This window comes from Schistocerca piceifrons, chromosome 3 (genome assembly GCF_021461385.2).
Source record: "Schistocerca piceifrons isolate TAMUIC-IGC-003096 chromosome 3, iqSchPice1.1, whole genome shotgun sequence".
Classification (NCBI taxonomy): Eukaryota; Metazoa; Arthropoda; class Insecta; order Orthoptera; family Acrididae; genus Schistocerca; species Schistocerca piceifrons.
This window is the reverse complement of record NC_060140.1, coordinates 780410461-780435187: the sequence shown is the minus strand read 5'-3', so window position 1 is coordinate 780435187 and position 24727 is coordinate 780410461. Positions and strand designations below refer to the sequence as shown.

General features: G+C 40.0%; 1 protein-coding gene across 3 annotated transcripts in view; it reads left to right on the top strand.

The window, feature by feature from the left end:
* The first annotated feature begins 2866 nt into the window (after positions 1-2866).
* The window catches only part of LOC124788903 (brahma-associated protein of 60 kDa), a 59346-nt gene continuing 37485 nt past the window's right edge, over positions 2867-24727 (top strand). The window contains exons 1-3 of one of the 3 annotated variants that reach the window (XM_047256183.1): positions 2867-3024; positions 4099-4277; positions 15685-15847. In XM_047256183.1, coding sequence (XP_047112139.1) covers positions 2884-3024; positions 4099-4277; positions 15685-15847 — 483 coding nt within the window. In that variant the 5' untranslated portion in view covers positions 2867-2883. The other 2 variants (XM_047256184.1, XM_047256185.1) reach the window with 2 other exon arrangements.

Genomic DNA, 24727 nt, shown 5'->3' with positions numbered 1-24727 from the left:
TCGTTTCCTCTCCAATTCTGTGCAGAACCTCCTCATTCCTTAGCTTATCAGTCCACCTAATTTTCAACATTCACCTGTAGCACCACATCTCAGATTCCTCCATTCTCTTCTGTTCCGATTTTCCCACAATCCATGTTTCACTACCATACACTGTTGTGCTCCAGATGTACATTCTCAGAAATTTCTTCCTCGAATTAAGGCCTATGTTAGATACTAGTAGACTTCTCCTGGCCGGGGATGCCCTTTTGCCAATGCTTGTCTGCTTTTGATGTCCTCATTGCTCCATCCATCACTGGTTATTTTGCTGCTTAGATAGCAGAATTTCTTAACAACATCTACTTCGTGATCATCAATCCTGATGTTAAGTTTCTCGCTGTTCTCATTTCTGCTACTTATTACTTTCATCTTTTTATCAATTTACGCTCAATCCATGTTCTGTACTCATTAGATTGTTCATTCCATTCAGCATATCATGTAGTTCTTCTTCACTTTCACTCAGGACAGCAATGTTATCACCGAATTGTATCACTGATATCCCTTCACCTTGAATTTTAGTTCCACTCCTCAACCTTTCTGTTGTGAAAGACTACATCCCTGTGCACTCTTATTATTCCTTCTTTGCTTTTGTACATATAATATATTACCCATCTATCCCTACAGCTTGCCCCTATTTTTCTCATAATTTTGAACATTTTGCACCGTGTTACATTGTCGTATGCTTTTTCCAGGTCGACAAACCCTATGAATGTCTTGTTTAGTCTTTAGTCTTGCTTCCATTATCAGCTGCAACATCAGAATTGCTTCTCTGGTGCCTTTACTTTTTCTAAAGCCAAACTGATCATCATCTAACATATCCTCAGTTTTTTTCCATTCTTCTGTAGATTATTCTTGTCAGCAACTTGAACACATAAGCTGTTAAGCTAATTGTACAGTAATTCTTGCAATTGTCAGCTCTTGCACTCTTCAGAATTATGTGCATGATATTTTTCCAAAAATCAGAAGGTATGTCGCCAGACTCATAAATTCTACACAGCAATGTGAATAGTCATTTGTTGCCACTTCCACCAATGACTTACTCCCACTCATTCAGAAACCGATGACTGATAACAGTGAAACTAACGAAGTTTTGAGATTAGCATGTAGTAAATGTCATAAGTGGTCACTTTTTTGATGTTGATATGACACAAATTCTTAAAACTCTCTTTCAATAGCTGAGTAACCGCAAAGTGTGGAGATGGTTTGATTGTAATATTTAATGCCAGTTCACACACGATGTCAACACACTAGATGGCGATATCACAGTCAGATGAAGACATGTTCATACTAGATGGAATGTCAGCAGAACATATATTTGCTTATCCCAGTACTGGATGGCGACAGTGAGTTACCAATTATGTCACAAAACGTCAGAATTAAAGAACAAGCAATGATAAAGTTTGTTACTTGTGAAAGCAAGCTTCATAATGGTTGTCCATGACAAGTTTGCTTGGTAAACTGAACAAGTGAAACAATGTCGTCCAAACATTCCAGAACATCGACTTATTTTGCTAGAGAAACTATGTACATAGAAATACATCAAACTGTATTTAAAAGACAACACACAGGACCCTTTTTTTATCCAGTTTACATATTTTTTTCTATTTACCAAGTAACATAACAAAAGATAGTATTTTTTCCTTCTGTAGAGCTGACAGTTTCACAGTGAAACAGTTTTCTTTAAAGAGATGTTTTATCAATTTATGTTCTTATTTGTGCGCAGTGTAGGACTTTTCTTTGTCTTTTTCGCTTTCAGATATGTGCCCTCTTTTGTAAAAGAGCATTCATAAAAAAAAGGTAAGTTCTTATGGAATCTTTGCAAGAAAACAAAGCAATCGATAGAATAAAACTAAGAAGACAGAAAAGCGCAAAATCCACTGCGGTGACGTGGATGAACGCGACGAGAATAGCTCAACTTTCGACGTTAACAGACGATGCCTTGCTGCCACCTCCCCCCTCTTCCCCACTATCGACAGAACTTTCTTCCCGAGAAACCTTAACGTTAACATTTCGTTTCGTTCCTTTCTGTCAAGTGTTAATTGGTCTTTAAACTTTTTTGCATTGCAATTTCAGGATTTACTGTGTATTATATTATTACACAAAAAACGTGTACATTGCATTTCTCCTTCTCAGTCAGTTGCAGGTATAGAAGCCGAGATCATGAATAATTCATTTGCTCTGAACGCCACGCAGCATATCTTAGGGCCATTGTATAGTAAACACGTAGTTCCATACCAAAGGTGACCCAAATGGTTACACGTTTGCTTACGAAAATAATGCCTTAAAATGGATATTTGGAGGTAGACAATCTCCGAAATATATTTATCGTATTCCATTTATCTGACTACAGTGTTTGTATACCAGTAAGACATGCAATGACGTTTTCGTTAATGAACTACAATGCAGTAAACAGTAAATATGTAGTTACTGGTCTCTGATAACTACCATAAATATTTTCAATATTATTATCTTTATTTATTCTCGTTCTTCGTCTTTAATGTGCTTGGACAGGCATACAGTTCTCGGAAAAAAATGTCAGATACAGCGTGTTATAATTCTCCTCGTTGCTCATCTGTCGATACGTTTCAGTTTTGTAAGTAATTGAACAACGCTGTCGTACAGTCCTGTTCCAGTTACACTTGCGAGTTCAGTTAACGGTTTCAAAGCAGTTGTTGTCCTGAGAGCTTTTTGTTCCGTGGGTTGCCTAACATTAGCTACGATTTAACGATCTTTGATGACGCTACTTGGGTCACTTCTTATCGATAGTTTAATATTTGAATTTCTTTGACAGTTTTATATATAATCTTTGAATATTAACTGGTTAATATCTTTGATTTGTTGTAAAATATGCAAACTTATGCGGAAGACGCGAAAATGGCGCAGCGATTTACAGGTCCACCTGCAGCCGGACCTGGTGTGCCTCCTCAGCAGAGGTATCCTCCACCGCCAGTGCCACCTTTGAGGCAGTATGCGGGTCCCAGCTTTCCGGTACTTAGCGCTGAACTCGCGAAATGCGTTTTGTGCGTTGTAGCTTGTGATGTTGTTTACAGTGGTTTAGTTATGTTCTGTAGTTGTACACAACTTTCGACGGTGTTTTCAATTTGTATAAATATATCATTGAAACTTTTTAAAAAACACACACTTCGCGGCTTTGTGTTGAAATATGATTCTGTCTGTTGCTGTAATGATAATCAGTGCAGCGAAAAAAAAGCACCGTTGTAGAAGTACTCCGTGAAAACGTTCGTTGCAAATAAGGTTTCGTGAAAGATTCAGCGATTTTTAGGTTATGTCAAGTTCAGAGCGAAGTTACTAATGTCAGAACATAAACAAAGGTACGGGTTGACGTAAATAAGAGTTCGCATGAAGAGAGTGTATGACAGTTGTGTTCAATGCCTTTGTGTACTGTCACGTGTTGTAAATAGGCTATATGAATCTCTTTCGAAAAGAGTTCATTCGTCTCATTGACATTCCATGTCGAAGACGCCTTACAAGTGATGTTAACATATTTTCTGAGTTGGAATTGTGTGAACTGTGATTCATCTTGCCCCAGTATTGCCTTAAGAAAGTTATTTCCATTGTTTTATCCGTAGTGATCTTCGCAGACGATTAGACAACTAGGCTTATCTTGTGCTTACTTTCTTCGGAAGTCAGCATGAAAACATCAGATAAATTATTTTGGTTATAAACCATTAATACATGTCGTTCTATTACCAACTGCATATTAAGATAATTTTTCCTTATTGTGTATCATAACCTTGTTATCAAGATTGATAATTTCTGACAGGATTTTATAGAGTGGTGTTGCACTTTTAACACTTTCGTTATTGTAAATACTCGCTGTTCCTAAGTTATGAGAAATAACGAGTTTTAAATAATGTTTTTGTCAGTCAGCTATAAATTATTTTTATTTTAGCGTATATCAGTTACCTTGATTTATGTGTATGGTTACACCTTGCATATTATTACAAAGATGTTAATATTAATATAAGTTTATTTGTAAAATTTTGTTATGAACTACTGGGCATTGAGCTAATCCCCGTGAATGGCATTTTTCTTTCGTAGCTTCAGCCACGTCCAGCATTTAATCCGCCTCCTACTATGGGCTCTTCTGCTGGACCAAACATGATGCCCAGACCTCAGCAGCCAACCTCTTATCCACCAATGCGACAGGGACCTATGACACAGCAATCAACATCCAAACGACCGTCTGACAACAGACCACCTGCACCTCAACCAAAAGCGTGAGTTTGAATCATTTACCGTACCATATGAAACTCGCAAAATACTCGCACACACTTATTTTGCTTTAGCAATATATTTGTTTTATATTTTATGAATATTGGATAAATGTCTTGTCAAAAGTACTACCTAAGAGAATTTACACGAAGAAAACAAAATCTGCTGCAAGGGTGTTGTAGGCTAATTGCCATTATTGATGCGATTTGTGTATTATCTAGCACAGCTCTTAAACTGATGCAGTATTTATCATACTTTGAGGGAAGTCAGTTGCCACAATTCAGTAATGCAAATGTGTATCTTAAGTGAATATTCTCATGGTTTGTACTTTAAAAGTTTCAATTATAGCTGTGGCTGTGACACCACACATCCGTTCCTTCTATTTCACTGCCAATTTTATATTTCTGCAGTAGATGTTCATGTACAGGTTCAGTTCCACAGTATATGTAGGGGAGAGTGGTGAGACTTGATCCCTTTTTTACATTTTATTTTTTAAAGTGGTAGGTATAAACATCAGAAAAGAACTAAAATGTGTAATAAATAGTCAGTTTTTAACTCTTTCTGCCCCTATTTTTAATTCAATCCTTTGCCATTTACTATCATCATAAAAAATTAAAAACTAAAGCCATGCAGAATGGATCAAGTTTCACCATATGTGGGACACTTGATCCCATTTACAGGGAGACTTGATCCGCCACTTCGTTGTGGTAAATGAAACAATTTATTCATTATTCAAACTAAATTTTATTTTGTTTATAAGATTTATAAGATGAACTGAGGTTTACTAACAAAAGAAATTCACATAATAACTTTAGAAAACAAATTCCTTGATGATCTCTAAAGGCATTGCTTGAAGTGCGATCTGTAGCCTACAAAACATGTTAAGAGATCATAAAAAAGTCACTTAGTTTTCAAATATGTATTTTAAATAGTTGAAATTATTGTCAAAAAATTAGAATTAGCATGTTTAGTGTATCCAAGATCATATATGAGGTAAAGCACATTCATGCAAAGAAAAAACAAGTATACTTCTTGAGAAAGTCAATAACTGCTGCCTGTGTTTGAAGTATTTAACATGATGAAATTATAGACAAACATACAAATTATTGAATATTAAAGCCCTCAAATTTGACACTGTTAAAAATGAAACTGGTAACTCTGTCATTCTTTGAAGAGAATGCTGGAGATGGAATGACTCGTACAATTTGGTTCCTTTCAATGCCACATATGTCTCAAGTTTCTGGCCACTTGAACCGTTGACCCTCTATCTTCCTCGCACATTCTATGGTGAAATTCTCTTCGTCAGGAACATTGACAATCTCTCCCACATAATGTTTTTCAGATGTCTTTGTTTGGAAGGTAGCTATGATCCAATTGCCAGTGCCTGGTTCATCATTCAAAATTTCATCAGAATCACTGTTACTCAAACTCTCCAAGTCATTATCAAACTCACATGGAGACAGTTCTTCACTTTCAGAAGTTTCTACTTTTGGCTTATACGTTTGTTTCTTGTTTTCAAAGTTCAGCCTCTTAGGTCTTCCCACTGGTTTCAATCTTCGTGCTTTTCTTGCTCCTAGTTCTGCCTCAAGTTTATCTTTTACCGGTGTGTTTCTTAGGATTGCAGTACATGCTCGTTTCCTTCCTTGTCTAGTTGTAGTGTGAGCTGCTGCCTTAGGATGTGGTCTGATATCTTCAAAGGATCTGTATCCAATAGCGCTAAGTCTAATTCCAGAAGATGAAGGTGTTGATAATGAAACAAACTCTTTTGGAGAATCACAGACTTCCACAGATTGTAAGTGGTCTGTTGTATATACAGACAAAAATTCATCATCTGTAAATATATCAGAGTTAAATGGCCATATGCCTGAAACCCGAAAACCACTAATCACATTGCTGGGTGTAAAAGCTTTAGGGAAAGCTCTACCAAAAATGTCGGAGATATCATAGAGATAGTTTTCCCTGGATGCGCTGTCATCCAGTCTCCTGCAGCAGAATTGTAATATGCCTTCAGTGGACCATACACTGACCTACCAAGGGGCTGCATTTTGTGGGAATGTATGGGGAGGAATTGTCAAAAGAGTAATTCCATTTTCTTTTGCAAAATGTAAGGATTCCAAACTAATATGACTATCATGATTGTCCATGATGATAGGTGCTTTGTGTTCAGCACTGCATTTTACAAACTTATGAAAATGTTTTAAAAACAAAACAAAATTATCAACTGTCATCCAACCGCTGGAATTAGTGGAACCACTGGTTCCAGGAGGAGCTCCATGCAGCATCCTATCCTGCCAGTTCACACGTGGAAAGATCATGAAAGGTGGGATGTGGCCTCCTATAGCATTTATTGCACAACATGCTGTCACAAGTTCACCTCTCTTGGCAGAAGTCACTTTTCCCACCTGTTTCTCTCCTCTTACAGCCACTATTTTTCCTGGTTTGTGGACTGTAGTAAGACCCGTTTCGTCTATGTTCCAAATAGATTCTGGACCAAGGACTTCCCTAGTGATAATCTGGCGAAGATTATCAAAAAACTGTCTAACATTGTGTTCATTAAAGCTGCTTCCTCTGCTTATACTGGTTCCTTCTGGTGTACGAAGAGAGAGTTCAGGGTGCCTTCTCATGAAACCTCTGAACAAGTCATTTCCAGCTTTGCCCTCTTTTCTTCCAATTTTCAGGAATTTTCTTTTTATTTTCAGAAGAAAATTGATATGCAAATGCACGCACACTTCTTGCACTCAGGCCATGGTGTAATTTGCTTGCCGTTTTCAAGTATTCACATAAAGAATTTTCTTCCTCAGTTGAAAACACCTGAGACTTGTTGTATGTAGAAGAATAAGAAATTTCAGTATCTTAACTGCTTCCTAACATAGCGTTTTAAGGTCATTAGTGGGACTTGAAATTCGTTTGATGCTCCTCGTAAACTTTTTTCCCCCAAGGCCCGCCATTACTGCAAGTTCCATACTTCTAGAGTCAATTTTTTTCCTAGCTTTGACTCCCTCTTTCCTTTTATATGTAAGACCCATAGTTCTGCAATATAAAGCAAAATTACGATACTTTTTGTTTTAATTTATTAGACCTAAGTTTCATTTTCACCCATATTGTATAATTCAATGAATTATATTACAATAAAATGCCTATATATTATCATTTGTTGGGTGTTGTATGTCTTACAATAATGTGATACCAGGAAAACAATTAAATCTTTGGGAAACATTTGAACTGGGACACTTGATCCCTGGATCAAGTCTCACCAAGTTCTTGAGGATCAAGTCTCCCCATAAGACACAAGTAAACAAAATTGCTTCTGAATGCTCCCTAATCTACAGTTAGCATTTATTTTCAGTTATACTTTATGAACTTTTATAGGAAACAGTTACCAGCATTATTTCTTACTGAATTAATATGTAAAAATAATTGGATTCACTTACCAAAATAAAAGTTAATTAGGTGAAAAATCTTTCTTTCCCTCTTACTGGACAGCAACAACAGTTAAACTCACAGATGCAAATTACAACAATGGAAAGTGGATGGCAAGAAACACTGATGCCAACAAAAAAAAATTTAATTCCCCAAAATGGCCAAAATAATGGGAGGAACAAGTCTCCCCACTGATCAAGTCTCACCACTCTCCCCTACACTTCTTGTTCTGCTGCCATATTGTGATTTCACTCTCTTGACCTCCCATAGCAGATTTGTTATTATCAAAGCCATGAATACTAACCTAGAATTCATTTAGAATCCAAATATAAAAGCTGATAACATCAGTAATTGCACCACATTCAACAGAATTTTTTTTTTACTTATTGCATACTATTTCCTTGAAGACATTGGATCCCATTAAGTTCCTATTGTGAATCTTTCTTGTATGGAAGTTTTTAAACATGAGAAAAATAGCCAAATGCACTGGTATTGCCAAACAGTGACAAGAATTTCATGTAACCAATCTCATTTTGCGATGTATAGAAGGAATGCTAATGCTAAACATTTTAGTTTCAGATTAGAAATGTTAGCAAAGTTATCGGCACATCCTTCTGAAGTGATGGATGTTTGTAGTATTTGCAGGTCACATTAAAAGTATTGTAGAATTTCAGTGCAACTAATATAATGGATTGTACTATGGAAAAGTCAGTTTCTAGGCATTATGGAGCCTAAGGGAAATATACATATGCAAGTAATTGGGAAAATAACAGCCATTTGGCTTTGTAAGTTAAAGAATTTTCACTAAGGAGAAATACATTACGTACAAAATTGAAGCTTTACTTCCTTAATATAATCATTTGTTATTTAAGCACCTGTCATACCTGTCAAACAGGTTTAGGATTCCTGTGTCATAGTTGGTAATTACCTTTTATTTACTGCTTTCTTCACCTCGGCATTACTTCGAAAATATTTCCCAGTCAGAAATTCTTTCAATTTCATGAAAAGCTGTCTTGCATGGTATTGTTGTTCACTTGGCTATAAACCATTGGTGATGAGCAACTGGTGCCTTGGTCGAGTTCCAGCATGAATATTTTATTGTCCAGTGTCGAACTTTTCAACAAACTTCCTCACATTTCTATCATTTGTTACTGTATCTTTACATGTATTGAACCCCCCTGCCCCCTTTTATTTTTCAGTATGGCATGAATGTAAACATTACACTGTGCTTTGATCAATTTGTTACCACAACCTTTATTTGGCTGTCAGATTTGTTGGCTTTGCCAACTCTCAGCCTCATTGTCACCTTTCAGCCTTACCTAGACCTTGGGCTGTGCTACAGATCAATCGTTCACCACAGCCAAGATAACAGGGTGAGGTCCAATACCACATTTTAACACACTTTCTGTAATTCACTGTAAATTTCTACAGGTTTTAACTTACAGGCATTCAAAAGTTGAATTACACATCTGAAATCGCTATTGGTACTGCTTAGAGTGCCAGTCGAAACAACTTGTCATTGTGCATTCTACGGCAGTTTAAAATGAGATGTGTGATGCAGAAAATACATTGGAATAAGCCCAAGGGTGTCATATTGGTAAGAAATCACAGTATCACGTAAATGTATGAAACAGTTAGGGGCTTCTGATTCGTGAGTGTGTAATGTATAACAGCAAGTGCCAAAATTCTGCCAAATTAAAAGCTGATGAGAATTGTGTTCCATATTCATGGTACAAGGTTGAGGTTACGGATATGAAAGTAGCTAGGATGATTGCAGGTACTAGTAGATGGGAACAATGGCAGGAGGGTGTCCACAATGAGGAAATCAAAGAAAAACTGGGAATGAACTCTATAGATGTAGCAGTCAGGACGAACAGGCTTAGATGGTGGGGTCATGTTACACGCATGGGAGAAGCAAGGTTACCCAAGAGACTCATGGGTTCAGCAGTAGAGGGTAGGAGGAGTCGGGGCAGACCAAGGAGAAGGTACCTGGATTCAGTTAAGAATGATTTTGAAGTAATAGGTTTAACATCAGAAGAGGCACTAATGTTAGCACTGAATAGGGGATCATGGAGGAATTTTATAAGGGGGCTATGCTCCAGACTGAACGCTGAAAGGCATAATCAGTCTTAGATGATGATGATGATGATCCATGGTACATTGTGTGCGTTGGCTTGCTCTCTGTGACCGCTCTCTTGTGAGGCAAACAGCGAGCGTTACCCACTGGCTGGTTCAAAACTTCTATACCCATTTTTCTTGGCATTATTATGCTGATAGCTGCAGTGAGGGTAGACAGTAGTTAGGAGGAGGAGGAGGCAGTCATATTTCCTAGTTCATAGCAGTAAATTACCTCATTGGCACACATTATAGGTCTTCTCCATTCTTGGCTAAACCTATGGTTGCCAGATCTGTGTTTAAGAATTGTTATCTTTGTCTATGAACTACAATAGAACACAGATATAACTGCCAGACCAACTCTGCAGTGGTTTGACCTGATGCCAATCTACCAGTGTCACTGATAGATTGGCATCAGGTCAAACCACTGCAGACACCCTCTGTCTAAATTTACATGATAAATGATCCCCCTATACCATTAGATTAAATTGATTCTTCGGTATACCTTCATTCATGTTAATAGTACAACTACTGCCCCACATTCTAACCAATGCCTGATATGTGATGAGGGTGAGTTTGTTGCTATGCCACTAGTAAGTATGTGATAACTCTATTGTGAGTAAATACATTACAGAATTACTGTAGGCATTAAACATAACAGGGAGCAACTCACTTTTCACAGAGTACTTTAATCACTGACCAGTATGATTTTTATCCTGTAGCTGTTATAGCATCCACAGCTATGCTTGTGGGAGCATATGTTAATTAAGGTATGAAGAGATTGACAGGAAACAATTGCAAACATTCAAGTGAAGCTATGTAATGCAAATAGAAAACATTCAATAGCATTGTACTGTACTCTTTACTTGTGCTGAACTGGGACACAGGCCTGAACCTGCCCTCACAGCATCACTTCTGACAGTACCTCTCCTACTTGCTAAACTTCTCAAAGTTCTTGTGCAAATATCTCAGTTTTACCATTCTAGGACTAAAGGGTATTGCATATCTGTGGAATCCAAAATGGGCTTAAGTAGAGTAATGTGAGAAATGTAGTTGAAAGGAAATTTTTGTGCCAGTCTGATGGAAAAATCCTAGAAAGTTTTTATCTCGTGTAAAATTAGTGAATGAATCAGTCACCTATTTGATCACAAAATAATTCTGATACTGAAATAAAGGGCAAGACAGAAAATTGAAGTACAAAATTCTGTCTTCCAAAAATGGGTTCACTGAGGAAGGTCAGTCATGATATCAATGCTAAAATGGCAGCTGTCGGGATAAGTGATTGGGAAATAACAGAATTTGCTAAAATCGTTCAACAAATGAGACAACTGGTCGTGGTGAGATTTGTGTTTAATTTTGTACAAATTATATGAAAGAACTTTCTCTCATTCTAGCAGAAGTATATTATAAATGATTGGAGCAATGAAGACATTTGCATAATTGGAAAAGGGTGCAGATTTTTCCCGTATTCAAAGTGGGTTATCGGACGGATGCACTTATAGGCCTATGTCAGCCTGTTTCAGCATTATGCAACACATTTTATACTGACAAACTGCCTATTGGCTTCTGTCTCGGGTTCATCTAATGATTTTTCTGACATTTCGCCAGCACGAGTGGCTGGCATTGTCAAAGCGTCACCCTCCATTGCCTGTGGTGAACTGGAGCCGAGCTCGCGGCCGCAGACTATATATACCTGGCGCGCTAACGTCCAAGGTCTTCTCGACGGTCATTTCCTGTGCGGTTCTCCTCTTGCTACGTGCGACGGTCATTCACTGCAGTATGGGAAGCCAGGATCTGTTTACCTTTAGGCTTTCCTCTTTCTTGTTCAAACTGTTCGCGTGTTTTTGTATTTCTACAGCTTCTCTGAACAAGCGCGTGTGATAGTGCTTCTCTACAGCCAGAACTTCCGTGTCGGAGAATTTTATTATGCGGTCAGTCTCATTCAGTGCGTGCTCTGCCACGGCCGATTTCTCCACCTGCCCCAACCTGCAATGTCGCTTATGCTCTTTGATCCTGGGGTTAATGGATTGTCCAGTCATTTCGACATAAACTTTTCCGCATGTGCATGGTATACGGTATATTCCCAACATTGAAAGTGGGTCTCAGAGTGACAGACAGAATCGGCTGTATATTGCGCAAACATGGCGTAAAGACGATTTTCAAACCGACAAGGAAGATCAAAGGGTGTCTTAGATCGGCGAAGGAGAAAAGAGACCCACCGAAGGAGAAAAGAGACCCACTTTCAATGTCGAGAATATACCGTATACCATGCACATGCGGAAAAGTTTATGTCGGAATGACTGGACGATCCATTAACACCAGGATCAAAGAGCATAAGCGACATTGCAGGTTGGGGCAGGTGGAGAAATCGGCTGTGGCAGAGCACGCACTGAATGAGACCGACCACGTAATAAAATTCGCTGACAGGGAAGTTCTGGCTGTAGAGAAGCACTATCACACTCACTTGTTCAGAGAAGCTGTAGAAATACAAAAACACACGAACAGTTTGAACAAGAAAGAGGAAAGCCTAAAGGTAAACGGATCCTGGCTTCCCGTACTGCAGCAAACGACCGTCGCAGGTAGCAAGAGGAGAACCGCACCAGAAATGACCGCGGAGAAGCCCTCAGACGTTGGCGTGCCAGGTACATATAGTCTGAAACAGGCCACTTGAAGAATGAACTTGGATTATGCAAACAGGATCTCACGAAACTTGGCTTGGTTTGTTGGTCTGAGAGATCCTGAGGGCTGTAGATACCACCATCCAGGTTGATACCACATTCTTTGACTTCCTGAAGGCACTCAATGGAGTTCCACACTGTCTGGTAGTGGAAAAAAAAAATGCAAGTTTACTGAATATTGGGCCAGCTTTGTGGATATATTCAGGACTTCCCAGCAAATAGAACATCAACATTTTGTTAATGGGACTAAATTGTAGGTATAAAACCCTAGCTTGTGAAAGCACCTTAAGAGAGTATTATAGTGTCATTAATGTTCATCATATATTAAAATGACCTGGCGAATGACATTGTAAATCCCTTCACTAAGTAAAGTAGTGTACTGGTAAGATACTGGACTCATATTTTGAAGGAGAGCAGGTGAAATTCCCATCCAGCCATCTAGATTTGAATTGATTAAGGCAAATGCCTTTGTGTTTCCCTTAAAAAGGACAAAACAATCATGTTCTTATTCAAATGATCTTGTCATCAGCAGGATGTTAAATCGTAAGGTTTCACCTTTCCTCCATTTCAGAGCTCTGTTGTGTTATTTGTGGAGTATGCAGTTGTAAATGGGACAGTTGTTAAACCAGAAGGTTGTAGAAAAATGCAGGATGAACAATTGGTTTAGGGGACTGGCTGTTGACCTGAACATTAATAAACATAACATATTGCTCTTAAACAGGTAGATATATCCATTACTGTTCATTTATGCATTTGGTTATAAATCACTGGAACCAGTACGACTTAAGGTATATAGGAGTAATTGTCCGGAGTGGCCTAAAGTGGTAGTGCCACATGAAACCACTTGTAAGAAAGCAAAAGTGTCAGGATGAATTTTATTGGAAGAACCCAAAGTAAATGTAACTGTTGCTTGAAAGAGATGACTACAGAATACTTGTTCAACTGGTTCTTGGTATATTTTGACAGTCTGGAACCCTTATCGGCATAGCTTGGCACAAGACTGCTAGTTGTTAATTTACAAAGTCAACTTTTCGAGTAATGGATTAACTTTTAAGTTACTTTCAAAAAACATTAACACACTCTGTAACTTCATTAACTTTCTCTGACTGCGTTTATCATTAATCAGGTATCTACTACTTATGACTAAAACGATGTCGTGCTGCCTGCGGGAATTGTGTTCTGACAAGTTTGTCTTGTAGGTGTGTGGCTACATCAGGGTGCACATGACTGGTGTAAACAGTCAAGTGCAGGCTAGAATAACTAGCTGCTTATTGTTGCTTGTTTACTGAGTTCACGTCAAGTACTGCTTTTAGTTAATGCATTGACTGCAACATTTCATCCAAAGTTTTGGTTGAAATGGCTGGAAATGTGCGACAACAGTCAAGTGGAAGTAGTAAGAAAACAAAGGGAAAAAGTTGTAGAAGAGGCTTTAAGGCATGGAACCACCAAAAGTTCAAAAGACAGAGATACTGTAAACAGCAGTGGCAGAAGCAGCAACAACGAAGAGGAATAGTTTTTAATGTCTGTTACTCACTCTAAAGAGAAGCCTAGAACCAACACATCTGTAAAAAGTAAAGCCCAAAACATAGTCAGAATGTGGCTGAATATGAAATCAGAAGAATCATTAAACAGTGCAATATTTCTAGGGAAACAGGTTTCAGTGAATTTATTTATGAAATATAATACCCCCTACATCCTTGAGTGCTGCAGTCGAATGACCTTTTTTTTCTGTGGGCAAAGACATTCTCAGTTGAAAATTTTAAGATATTGATGTTCATGAAGGAAAATAAGCATTTTATATCAGATAGTGCCCAGTTTCCTTGTATGTTGATTCTCTTGCAATTTAGCATTGATAACTAAATGATTATAAAACTAAATCATCAAGCTGTTTTCTATTTATTTTCAATGTCCTACCTAAACTTCTGCAACCAATACACTTTCATTTATGCATTGGTAATGCGTTTGATTCACTTACTCATTTAAGAACACCCATGACAAGAAGTTTACTATTATGATTAATGATTGACTTCCGATAAATCTCCTATAAAGTGGTGCTGTAATGTTTAACGAAGTTAACTTTTTTAGTAACAGATTAATGATTATCAAAGCTAACTTTTTGATTAATGTTGCCCAGCTATACTTATCAGGTAGGATTAATAGAAGAGATAGAAAGGGTCCAAAGAAGAGAGATGCATTTTATCACTATTAGTAAGTGCAACAGTGTTACTTAGATGCTCATCAAACTCCAGGGTGGTGGCATTTTTCATCTCAAGGAGAGATTTACTGTTAAAATACCAAGAACAGGCTTTACAAGAAGAGGGAGACAGTAGTTTACTTCTTACCACTCACCTCATGAAATGACCACAATAGGAAAAGTAAAAGAAATTGAAGCCTATACAGAGACTTACTGAGAGTCATTCTTCCCACACATGATTGACAAATGGATCAGGAAAGGGAGAAATGATAGTGGTGCCATAAATACACTCTGCCACATGCTGGATGGTGGTGCAGTAATACAAAACAAACTAAATAGAACATGTACACCTCACAACTGAAAAAGCAAATTGCCTTGTAGGGAGTAATTTTTGAACATAAAATAAGATTGTTTGATAGGAATCGAAGAACTCAAAATTAATGGAGTAAAATAAGAACAGTCTGGAACTCGTAGATTTGCGCTTTCTGTTTTACATTGATGGGAATAATAGATAGTACATAGTCACACACTGAGAATAGGCTTCAGTAGTTTTATTAACTCGAAAACAGAACGGGAAAAAAATCGGTTGATACAGGCGACTTGTCGAGACACAAACAGAAGAACACAAAATAAACATGAAGTCAGAGTTAAAACTCTAAGCAGTATGTAGTTAACATTAGCACAGAGCTCCAAGTGGTGGACGCAAGCGTAGTGGCTGACACCATTCATTTGTCACCACAAAGTCGCTCAACTCGCACCACAAATGCATCTCTGGATGGCACAAACAGAACTAATGCGCATGATCACAGCAGTTGATATGTGTAGAGGTTGGTACAACATTATGATTAATTCAGTGTTTTTGCTATTAAGAACAGTGGTTGTTTGGTTGGTCCATTATATTACCACTAATATTTAGAGCTAAAACGCTGTATTTAGTGGTCTAAATAAAACTTAGTTTCTTGTAACTTATTAGTGTTCTCTTATGGTGTTTCAATTGCTTTCCAGAGACTTTCCCCACACAACAGGCAAGAAAAAGAAGAAACTTGCCGATAAGATTCTTCCACAGAAAGTTAGAGATCTTGTCCCTGAATCTCAAGCCTATATGGATCTGTTGGCTTTTGAACGAAAATTGGATTCGACAATAATGAGAAAGAGATTAGACATCCAGGTATGTTTATTTTGGCCAAAACTAGTAATATGAAGAGGATGCAGTGTCAAGTATGGTCAGCATTAAGTTGTGCATGATAATTACATGAAATATTTATGTTATGGTTTCATTTTTAAAAGGTTGGAAAGAAATGACATAAATTTTTGATTGCTGAATGTAGAGGATAAATTTGAACTTCACCATAAAAAAATGAGGACTGTCCAAGGAAGTTTTCTGAGTGTGTCCCTTGGCTTTCAGTGGCTTGGTACAAAATAATAATGCAATTATGATTTATTCAGTTTGTCACCCCAGTTACCTTTGTCTTTGAAAATCCCCCCACAACTGTGAAAAAGTCCGTATTAAGCAACAACCAAAACATTCAAGGACCCATACATACAGATGCAAAAGTACTGTGATGTGGTTGCTGTCACTGCACAAACAATTCGGCATAACACTTTTGTACCAATCTTCATCAGTGCACCTGTTACCATTGAAAAGCAAATACCAATACTGGAAAAACAAACTCAGGACAAAACTGAGCAGTACTAATCATAATCATGATAGCAAAGAGCAAAGTGAGAATTACTGTTGTCATCAGTGCCTACAATGAATGACTAGAACCAGAACCTTGAGCCATGAAGTGGTTTAGTTAGTTAGTAATAAAGATTGGAAGGAGTCAATAAGGAGGATTGCTGGCAAAGTCAAATCAACACACGTTATTGTTACACTGAAAAAAACAGGTAAATTTTGCCAAATAGCATCTACCAAAGCAAAACATCCAATTTTTCAGAATAACAAACATAATATTTTAAAGATCATAGTTCTTATTATAGGAAATGGTGACCTATAATTATTATAAATAACTGGAAACAGTCTTGATTGGATAAATTTTTTAATGTGGTGACCAGTTTTGATCTTATTATAAGACCGTCTCACTAGTACTCATGCAGTCACAGGCAACAGGGTTGCCATGTTCCACTGCCTCCGGCTGACATCTATGGTCTGAAGATGATCTTCTAATAAGATCGAAACCGGTCACCACATTAAAAAAATTTATGTGATCAAGACTGCTTCCAGTTTATTTATAACAAACAGAAGAGGACATGGGAAGAGTGAGGTTTCAGTTCCACCAACCAGGAATCGTAAAGTTGTCTTACCTCCATGTCATAATTACTGTCTGCTGTATCAGTGGTTAATAGTGCAGTAAAAAAACTGAATATATTCATAAATACTGTATTTACCAGACTATAAGAGGTGGTTTTCCCATCAGGTTCATCAGTTGAAAAATATAGGGTCATCTTACATTAACAGACCTGATGTCAGTGTTTTCACGGTGTAAGAGCTTAATATAGGAGTCATCTTACAGTCACAGATGAATCTTTGGTATGCTCAGATTAAAATTCCTTTGTGATTGTCAGATGGCAGAGGTGGGGAGTGGTGTTGCCAGCTCGTACACAACATGTGATGTGCTCATGTGACCAATAGTTTTTGGGCGCTAAAGAAGAAACAGGTAGTCAACTTACTAACTGTTGCCACTGTCTTTGTTGGTGGACAGAATGTTGTTGGTGGCCTTAGTTGTAGGACAACTGCAGTGTTGGCCCCCCTGTCAATCCACACTGGCACAGACCCGTTGACAATCAACACAAATGGTAGTTAATGGTCTGGTGTGGAGTTTTAAATAGTTCCTTGATAGGACCATAATTTTTTGACCGAAATGTTACTGGGGAATTTTATTTACAACTTCTCCCCGATGATTTGTTGGAGCTAATCGAAGATGTTGATTTAGAAACTAGGCAACGAATATGGTTCCAACAGGACGGAGCAGTTCCCTATTATGCTAAAAATGTGCAGAACGTTTTAAATTTACAGTACCCTGGTCGGGGGATAGGACGCGGCGTACCAATTCAGTGGTCTCTGCGTTCACCAGACCTAATATCTCCTGATTTTTTTCTTGTGGGGTTATTTAAAAAATATTCTTTATGAAAGACACCCCACAACCAGAAACAATATGGGGCAACACATTCGAAGAGCATGTGCAGCCATACCATGGGATGTGCTGCTCAAAACTGTGGACAACTTTCACAGGCAATTGACTTTTGTGCATTGAAGCAAATTGGGATGATTTTGAACAATTACTTCATGGCTAATTTCATTAATTAAGCACCCCAAATTGTGAGAGGTAAGGGGACTCTCACTAATGAAGCACCCTATGGGCACATCATTCTACTACGTCCATGTCGTCGTTCCTGGGTAACGCTAAAAGTAGGATACAATACATTTTGTACAAAAATAGCTTAATTTGGCATAACAAAAGAATTGGTGCAGGTTTTTTTATTGATTTGATGACTCTTTCTCGGATAATTCTAAATAAATCTGAGTTCTTCCCCAATTTTACTTCTTTCTCGATTTCAGTGCCATTTGCCAATGGTTTAAAAAAATGTTTCAGACAAAACTTGATCATTTTTTATGGAGAATCCGAATCTACAATAAAAAATGGGTGTTTCCATTTAAGATTTAAAAGTTGCCCCCACCCCACCCAAGGGGGCGGGGGCTGGAGGTCACGTGTAGTATCATTTGATGTCCCTCTATGAGCTTACGAACTAGTCTTACCCACTATTTTTACCCGATGTATAGTTTTCGAGATAATCTCATCTGAAACTTCATTTGGACCACCCTGTAGATCAAAGCTGAGTTCATAGTCACAAGTATCTCTCTCTCTCTCTCTCTCTCTCTCTCTCTCTCTCTCTCTCTCTCTCCAGGTTGCAGGGTTTTGAAGGTGAACAGATGAGAGGAAGTGCGGTTTCCAAGAGGATTCCCATCTCCCAACCTTGGATGTCCAAAAACAGGGCTATAAAGCAGCAGGTATTAGTTATGGCAAACGTGTGGAGTATCGCTCTTGCCTTCCTGCAATTGCATCATCTTGCTATAAAATATGCTCAACTCAGCAGGCTCTTACTGCAGTAATCATTTGTGTAACCACAGCATCATCTCTGTGGCCATAATAATCTGCGTCTAATAGATTCTTAAAGTGCTGCCTCTCCCCCTGTTTCAGAATTAGTCTGTCAGCACATTTGCTCTAAAAGTTTGAATTTTTAGGCAGCTGATTTAATTTAGCAGCATAAATACATTGTATTAAATTCTTGTTAATAATACATACCTGCGTACGGATGACTTCGTGCCTAGGAACCATTTTATACTATTGATGTTATCCTAATATTAAATGTATTTTCCTTAGATTTCAGAAATAACTACAGGACTAGTCAGATTCCAGTTTTGTATACTTTCAGGCAAGATAAGTCCCTGTCCATTTTACAACATAAACAACTGATATCAAGGCATAATTACATTAATTCTCAGTTTTTTTAAATTTGTTCATGTAGAAATAAAAGTACAAAACATGTAGCATGTTAAATCTGTGAAAGAAGCTTCCCCCCCCCCCCCCCTGCAGGTCTGGGGGTTAGAATAGGCCCGAGGTATTCCTGCCTGTCATAAGAAGTGACTAAAAGGAGTCCACATGTTTCGGACTTTATGTGATGGTCCCCTGAAGGATGTGACCTCCATTTTTCAAAATTTTCCTGAAGAGCGAGCCAATTGGGAAAGGGCGCCTTACATGGTGCATCGTGTCCATTGTGCATTGAGATCTTTAGCAGACTTTCTCATCGTCACATTACAGTCCCGCCCATTCTCCATCTCTTGGGCAAGAACACCTTCCTGGGTGTCTTTTCCACGATGCACTATGCAGTGTCACCTTTCTGTGCCGGCGATGACCGTGGACTTCTTTGCACCTCACATCCAGGACAGGGTGTGGTGGGGCAGCCATGTACCCTGTTGGTTGTAGCCCCCTGACAACACAGGGATTACTCTGCTGATGCCTGCACTGTTAACTCCTCACGTATGCCAAGGAGTAGATGCCCATCTCCACGGGGCATCGGGGCTCCCGACAATAGCCATTCTGCCAGGTGGCCTTTGCTGCGGCTGGTTGGCGTCTGTAGGGAGGGCCTCTGGTCGGAGTGGGTGGCATCAGGGTGGATGACACACCATGAAGCATAGTACGTCATTTCTTGCTGATGGTCCACCACCAGCAGTCTCTAAGCAGTCAAAGTCTAACTTAAATGCTACGAAATATGACCTCAAGTGGTTCCCCTCCCTGGCCACACCATGGGAGGAATGCTAGGCTAAGGATGGTAGTGAAGCTTATTCATCCCGGTACCTTGTATGTACAAGAGTTGATGGGACATCTTTCATGTCCATGAAGCCTCAGTTTCTTGTGGAACATGGGGAGGGCAACTTTTGGGAGGTGGTGGGCTTGTCCAAAATGCACTCTCGGTCAGTTTTGAAGAAAAACAGCATCCTCTGCCCAGTCAAGGGCACATTGGGGGGTTGTTTCTGTTACCATCACGCATCATAAAAGCTTAAATATGATCCAGGATATTATGTTCCACTGGGACCTTCTTTTGCAGTCTGACAACAAGCTGCACGCCAGTTTAGAACAGTGAGGTGTTCATTTCATCCGGTGCATCCATCAGGGTCTGAGGGATAACCAGGTTGCCACCGATGCTTTCATCTAGGCCTTCTAGGGTGACACGTCGCCCGAGAAGGTCAAGGTGATGGTCTACCGCTGTGATGTCAAGCTGTATATCCCTCCCCTGATGCAGTGCTTTAAGTGCTGGAAGTTCAGCCATATGTCTTTCTGCTGTACTTCTAGCCCCACCTGTCAAGATTGTGGACATCCATCGCATCCCAATACTCCATGTGCCCCACCTCTCATTCGTGTCCGGAGATCATCATTCACCTTGCTTGCCAGACTGTAGGATTTTACAGAAAGAGAGGAAAATCATGGAATATAAGACCCTGGACCGACTGACCTACACTGAGGCTAAGAGAAAATATGAGCTCCTGCATCCTGTGGCTATGACCTCACACGCCGCTGCTACAAGAACAGTTGTCATCCCATCAGTTCCTCAAATTCCTGTCACCTACAAGAACAGTTGTCATCCCATCAGTTCTTCAAATTCCTGTCACCCCTCAGAACCGGGAGACTACACCTGCCCCCTTGATGGTAGGGGGTTACTTCCCTCCCTGTTGCTCCCGCACAGCCTACTTCGGGAGCAACACCCCCCGCCCCCCAACCATCGGGGATTTCAGTCCCCACTTCTGAGCCAGAGAAGCACAAGGCTTCTTCAACTCCTCTCGCAAGGAAGGGTCCCCTAGGGTCACTCCCTTCCCAGGTTTCTGCTAATGGGACAGATGACACCCACCATCGGCTGAAGAGCCCAAAAGCAGCTGATCGTAGGGCTTCACGCTCATCCTCAGTCTCGGAGACTGAAACAGTGAAGTCCTCCTAGCCAGGGAACCCAAGGAACAGCACAAGAAATCGAAAAAGAAGACCACCAAGAACAAGGAACTTGCGGTGGCACCCCCACCACTGCTACCTACAGGCTCCGCATCTTGGGGTAAGGTGGAGATTCTGGCATTCACTGAGGACCTAGATCTCGCCAGACCCTCAGACACGATGGACATACACTGCTCAGGCAATAAGTCGGTGGCAACAGGTGACCCTGAGGCATAAACTACCTCATTGAATGTTCCATGCCTTCCCAACCTCACGATGACGTCATCCTCCAGTTGAATTGCGGCGGTTTTTCCCCCCGCCTGGCTGAGCTACGGCAACTGTTAAGCATTACACCTGCTTTCTGCATTGCCCTCCATGAAACTTGGTTCCAGGCAATGCAGACCCCTGCCTTCTGTGGCTATAAGGGATAACACAGGAACCGTAGTGACTTTAATTGAGTGTTAGGTGGAGTTTGCGTTTGTCCTAAACCCTGTCTGTAGTGAAACTGTGCCCCTTCAAACCCCTCTTGAAGCTGTGGCTGTCAGAATAAGTACAACACTGGAAATAACTGTCTGCAATGTATATCTTCCTCCAGATGGTGCAGTACCCCTGCACTGATTGATCAACTCCCTAAACCTTTTCCTACTTTTGGGAGATTTTAACACCCATAACCCCTTGTGGGGTGACACCGTGCTTACGGGCCAAGGCAAAGATGTCGATACTTCAACCTCTGCCTCTTAAATACTGGGGCTGCCACACAATTCATTGTGGCTTGAGGTAGTTACTCGGCCATTGATTTATCAGTTTGCAGCCAAGGACTTCTCCTGCCTCATCTATCCACTGGAGTGCACATTACAACCTGTGTGGTAGTGACCACTTCCCCCATCTTCCCGTCACTGCCCCCAGCGTCAGGCCTGCAGACACCTGTACAGATGGGCTTTAAACAAGGTGGACTGGGAAACTTTCACCTCTGATGTCACCATTGACTCTCCCCCACATGGTAACATCGATGTGATGGTTGAACAGGTGGCTACCACAATCGTTTCTGTGGCAGAAAATGCGATCCCTCGGCGAAAGACAGTCCCTTGGTGGTCGCCAGAAGTCACTGAGGCAATTACAGAGCGTCGGTGAGCTCTACGGAGACATAAGCGGTACACTTCCCTAGAGCATCTGATAGCCTTTAAGCAGCTCTGTACCCATGTATACTAACTTATAAATCGAACGGAAACAGGAGTGTTGGGAGAGGTATGTGTCAACCATTTGGTGCCATATGTCACCTTCCCAAGTCTGGACGAAGATCAGACGTCTTTTTGGGTACCAGACCCCAAAATGTGTCTGTGGCGTTACCATCAATGGCGTGCTATGTACCGACACAAACGTGATTGCCGAGCACTTCGCCGAGCACTATGCTTGAGCCTCTGAGTCGGAGAAGTACCCCCAAGCCTTTCGCACCCTCAGACGGTGGATGGAAAGAAAAGTCCTCTCGTTCACTACACGCCACAGTGAACTCTATAATGCCCCATTTACAGAGTGGGAGCTCCTCAGTGCACTTGAATATTGCCCTGACACAGCTCCTGGGCTGGATTGGATCCACTGTCAGATGAATAAACATCTCATCTGATTAGAAGCACCATCTCGTCATCTTCGACCGGATCTGGTGCAATGGCATCTTTCCACCACAATGGTGGGAGAGCACCATCATTCTGGTGCTCAAACCCGCTTGATGTGGATAGCTATCGGCTCATCAGCCGCACCAACATTCTTTGTAAGCTGCTGGAACATATGGTGTGTCAGCAGTTGGGTTGGATCCTGGAGTCACGTGGCCTACTGGCTCCATGTCTAGGCGGTTTCCGCCAGCAGCACTCAACCACTGATAATCTTGTGTCCCTCGAGTCTGCCATCCGAACAGCCTTTTCCAGATGCCAACACCTTGTTGCTGTCTTTTTTTTATCCACACAAAGGGTACGACATCACCTGGCGACATCATATCCTCTCCACATTATAAGGTCTCCGAGGCCCACGCCCAATTTTTATCCAGAATTTCCTGTCGCTACGTACTTTCCGCATCCAAGTTCATGCCCCCCATTCTCTCTTAATTTGTCTCTGTCTGCCTTTATGTTTTCTGTTCTTCTATTCGTCTGTGGCAGTCTGCCCCTGTTTGGAATCCAAAGGCACTTCACTTCTGTAATACAGTGATCCGATTCTATTCTTGTGTTCTTCCTGACCTTTGTGTTCATGATCTCTTTAGTGTTTGTCCAGCTGATTGCTATGTGGTCAATTTGGAATTCCCCAAGGCGGGTACATTGGTTTGCCCATGTCTTTTTCTTACGCGGTTCGACCCTGAAGTGTGTTGTCGTCAATCTCAGTTTGTTTTCTCGACGCAGTTCAGTTAGTCTTTCTCCATTTTTGTTTGTCAGCTGGTGTGCAGGGTACTCGCCCACTACTCCTTTACGTTGCTTCTCTTTTCAAATCTCTGCATTATAATCTTCCTTTACATGTCTATATGGTATGTTTCTCAGTGTATCATCTAGCTCCTCCGAGAAACTGTCTGCCACTTTCTTGTCTTTCGTGTTCTTGTCATTTGTAGGTGCATGTCCATTTATTATTGTATACTCTTTGTTCCCTGCTTGAATTGTCAGTGTTGATATCCTTTCTGACCTGCTCTTCATTTCAGTTATGCCATTTTCTTATTTCTTGTCTACTATGAACCCCATACCAATGCATCTAGGTGCATGTCTTTCCGTTCCCACTCTAACTCCTCATTTCCCTTTCAGTATTATGAAACCTTCTGACTCCACTGTATCTTCGTCATTGTATCTTGTTTCTTGCATCACTAATAATCCAATGCTTCTCGCTTTCATATAATCTATTACATGTTTAGGTTTACCAGTCTCAGTCATTGTCTATACACTTATGGTTCCAAGTCTGAAAGTCTTTTTAGTTTCAATCTTCTTTGAGGTTCTTGGGAGCTTCGCCTCTTCCCTTATGCACTTTTTTGGCAGCTCCCCCAGAATCCAAATGCCTGCTTGCATCGACCTTGGTCAATGGGGGATTGTCTCCCTGGGGTAATCTCGGTTCCATAGTGCGATCCAAGCCATGAGCTATTCATTATTATTATTATTATTATTTCTTTCTTGTCTCAGACATTATTTCTGGTTAAAAATGGAAGGTGACGCGGACCTTGATCAGCGTGACTTCCTTTTAACTGTACGATACATGTTACATTGCATTTGGGAACTTTCGGGTAATTGAACAAGTGTCAATAATTACATATTTCTGTAGTTGTATATACAAGTTTGGATGTAGCTGTATTGCATTGATGTACTGGTGGATATTGTGTGGTATGACTCCTGTAGTTGATAATATAATTGGTATAATGTCAACTTTATCCTGATGCCACATGTCCTTGACTTCCTCAGCCAGTTGGATGTATTTTTCAATTTTTTTCTCCTGTTTTCTTTTGTATATTTGTTGTATTGGGTATGGATATTCCAATTAGTTGTGTTACTTTCTTCTTTTTATTGGTGAGTATGATGTCAGGTTTGTTATGTGGTGTTGTTTTATCTGTT